Genomic DNA, 4,107 nt, shown 5'->3' on the forward strand with positions numbered 1-4,107 from the left:
GGTAATTTAAAAATCGAACTTAAAAATTGTAAACATTGTAATTTGTAATGTATTTATCTTATCACTACAAAGAAAAATACATATTTCTGCTCGTGATTTAATGTACTAGCTTAATCAAATGAAATACTATATATATACAAAGGCAAGAGGCTAGATACTGTTTTATAACAAATACCTACTTTATTTACATTTATTCAACCTAAAAAACAAAACTTGTTGCTTTGTTTATACCAAAGTCCACTTCGTCAAGATTTTGCAACCGGTGTGTAATTGCCTAAAATGGATAACTCTGACACTATTATAGAATCGGTACAGGGGATGATTAAAATAGTGACGTATAACAAGCCTAAAAGGAAAAATGCAATTGACTTTGATATGTATAAGAGAGTAACAAGGATCCTTAATGATGGAGCGAAAGATAGCAACGTGTCTATGATGGTACTCACCGGAGCAGGGGAATACTTCAGCAGTGGCAATGACCTGGTTGCATTAAGGACAGCCCATACACCCAGCTTCCTCACAGTGCTACATGATTTTATTGAAGCCTTCATTACATTCCCCAAGTTACTTGTAGCAGTTGTGAATGGACCGGCTGTAGGCATTGCTGTGACCACTCTGCCACTTTGTGACTTAGTGTTTGCTGCGGAGAATGTAAGTCATGAATTATGAGGTTTTTTTACTTTGGGTATATAGGGTAATATTCATTGAAATCTTTTCCAAACCTAATTTAGTAAATAGGAACCAACTGCAGTTGTTTCATTGAAAAACTGGTCAATGACGAAAAATATTATTTTGAATGATGAACTTTTGTCAGTTAAACATTTTTCTCAAAACCACATCCAAATACTACTTGTGCACAACATTATGTAAAGCATAGCAAATCATTCAATTCAATTTATTCAACATAACAATATACATTGTGTCTGAATTTTTACTATCAATAACTTACAACTGATAATTTACTTAATTACATTAAAATAATAGAGAAAAATATTACATTATTATCTATATTTGCTATTTCCATAAATTACTACTATAAATTACGTAAATTAAAATTTTCAACATATATATTATTAATTGTTACAATACAAGTGCGAATTAAATTATTATAAATAATGTCATATATATATATATTTATCATTATATTCTTTGTTATTTATTTTCTTATTCATGATTTATTAGTTATGTATTTTACAATGTAACGTAATGTTGAATCAAAACAGTTGTGAGTCATACTAAAATATTTTTTTATGGTTATTAAATGGTATTTTAAATTATTTGTTATCTGTTTCAGGCCTTTTTCTATACTCCGTTTGGAAAGCTAGGTATCACAGCGGAAGGATGTTCAACATTTACATTCCCAAGAATTATTGGATATGGAAAGGTAATTGATTTCAATCTTTTCTTCTTTCCATCCTGTTACCCCCTGCTGCGATGTAGGGCTCGAACCATTTTCTTGCTCTGACTCCGGTCCTGGGCAGCTTGGGTAACCTCCTTCCACCCCATCCCCAATACACCCAACTCTTACTCCATGGAACGGCACCAAGTAATTTCCGTTTTCCGGACATCTTCCAGGTCAGGGCCACTTTGGATAAGTGGGTGTCAGGCTTCCTGAGGATATGCCCAATCCAATGCCATTTGCGCGTTTGGATCTCCTCGTGTACGGGTGCTTATCCGGTAATTCTCCATAAATGAGCGTTTGTGATCCAGTTTGGCCAAAAGATGCGTAGAATTTGCCTTAAGCATTTGTTCACAAACACTTGGAGTTTTGTTGTTAGATCTTTGCGGACAAACCAGGTTTCGCACCCGTACAGTAACACGGCTTTTACATTTGAATGAAAGATCCTCACTTTAGTTCTTCTAGTCAGGGTAGAGAAGTTCCATACTGGTGTAAGCTGGCTGAATGCGGCTCGGGCTTTGTTTATCCGAGTTTCAATTGATTTCAATATCCTTATTTATTTTTTATAAACCTTTCTTTTCTAGGTTTGTATTACATAGTTATTCAAGTACAGGATTGAAATTAGGTTTGAACTGTTTAAAAAATCGTACTGAGTCTTATACAGCTAATATACAGGGCGTCCCAAGACTATGGGACATCAAGGGAAAGTACCTTAAATATCGTAGATAGGATATTTTGCTGAAAGAAGACTTTACGTTATTTTTAAAAGTCAGTAATTCTGCATTTAAAGATTTTCTAAAAATTACTTGCTTCATCTGGGAATGGAACTGACTTAATAACAAATATGACCACGTCTCTGAATTTCGTACCCAGCTCAAGTGGCTCCCTATTCGTCATCGCCGTAACTCTCATATTCTTGTACTTCTTTATAACATTCTTTTCAACCCCTCTACCCCTCTATATCTTAAAAAGCGTTTCAACTATCTTTCCTCGGTCCGCTGTGCGGAGAAGCATCTTGCTCCACCACCTTCATCATCAAAATTTTATAGCAACTCTTTTTCTTTTCGTGCTGTTCGGTTGTGGCATGCTTTGCCATTAGACATTAGACGTGCTAAATCCCTTACCGTTTTCGAAAATCTTTTGAAGACTCATTACCTTTCGCTGCCTTAACTTGCCTTTATTTATGATTGTATAATATATAATGCATGTATGTATATATGTATGTATTTTATTAGTATGTAGGTATGTATTATATTGATTGCGTCTTCATTTTGTTGAATTATATGTATATCGGCACTACCTGTTCAATGTTGTAAGTTCATAGTTTCCCGCTACCCAAACGTTGTCTGGAAGAGATCGCTTTTTAGCGATAAGGCCGCCTGTTGTTACCTAACTTTTAAGTGTTTTTTCATTTCCTGTCTATTTTTAACTGTATGGTGCACAATAAAGAATATTTACTTACTTACTTAATAATTTTCTTGAAATTTTACTCAAACATTTTACGTTGTTACTTTCTTTTAAAATACTATGTTACTTAAGAAGAATTATTATTTTTTGTCCATTCTTTCGATTGGCATCATAAAAATAGGGGTGATTTTTTTTTCACATTTAAGTCGGTTCGATTCCCAGACGAAGCAAGTAATTCTTAGAAAATATTTAAACGCAGAATTACTGACTTTTAAAAATAACATAAACTCTTCTTTCAGCAAAATATCCTATCTACGATATTTAAGGTACTTTCCCTTGATGTCCCATAGTTTTGGGACGCCCTGTATAGCTACAATATAAGAAACAAACAACCTGATAACATCATGACAACCTGTACCTTACTGCCTAAATAAGAGGATTTAAATTATAATGGCTTATTTTTTACTGTTTCTTTTTATACCATTTTTTGTTTTTAATAGGCAGAGCACACAGAGCGAGCATACGCGCGTGGCAATTTCCTCGCGCACAAACCGGCCAGTATAGACGTGCCTCGGCCGCGGCGGCGCGCGCCTTTTTCTCGCGTGAGCGCGTCGCCTCTGCAGAGGCACTCACGACGAGTCGATAATGAATGTAACTTTTATTTTTTCCTTTCAGGCTTTGGAAATGCTAGTGTTCAACCAAAAGATGAATGCCAAAGAAGCTCTGGATTATGGATTTGTTAACTGTGTTTATAAACCAGAGGAAGTCCAAACCAAGGTATGGAACAAGCTAGTTGAAATATCGAATGTTTCAAATGATCTATTAACAACAACTAAAAGATTGATGAGAAGTTCCATTCAAGACAAGTTGTTGGAAGTGAATGATGAAGAGATTCGTCTACTGAACGAGGCTTGGTCTTCTAGAGAGTCAAATCAAAAAGATTCTGATACTATCAAAAGTAAAATTTAAAATAAATATGGTACTGAAATCATGAATTTAAAAACAATAATTTTTGTTTGGTTCGGTAACAATAGAATTTAAACAGTGTAATAACATATAACAGAAATGTGATGTATGATATTAGTACCTATACCAATAGTTTTTTTTAAGTGCAATAAATATTTTTTTGTTTGAAATGGACAGTGCATTTTTTTGGTTAGTTTCTGTAACAGGAACACTGTATATACGTGAGTAATAAAATAGTCTGTATTTATACTATAGGTATTTTTTTTTATAACATAATTATCTAATGAAATAATCAGCCATCTAGATTTCCCAATTTATTAGGACAATCTAGGCTC

The 4,107-nt window shown here is 34.0% G+C and overlaps 1 protein-coding gene across 1 annotated transcript; it reads left to right on the top strand.

Moving 5' to 3' along the window:
* Positions 1–7: 7 nt before the first annotated feature.
* Positions 8–3,946, top strand: LOC133523510 (enoyl-CoA delta isomerase 2). The gene is made up of 3 exons (XM_061859153.1): positions 8–651; positions 1,295–1,384; positions 3,482–3,946. Exons 1-3 carry the CDS (start codon positions 280–282, stop codon positions 3,773–3,775), a joined length of 756 nt encoding a protein of 251 aa, XP_061715137.1. The 5' UTR covers positions 8–279; the 3' UTR covers positions 3,776–3,946.
* The last annotated feature ends 161 nt before the right edge of the window (positions 3,947–4,107 follow it).

This window comes from Cydia pomonella, chromosome 12, assembly GCF_033807575.1.
Source record: "Cydia pomonella isolate Wapato2018A chromosome 12, ilCydPomo1, whole genome shotgun sequence".
Classification (NCBI taxonomy): Eukaryota; Metazoa; Arthropoda; class Insecta; order Lepidoptera; family Tortricidae; genus Cydia; species Cydia pomonella.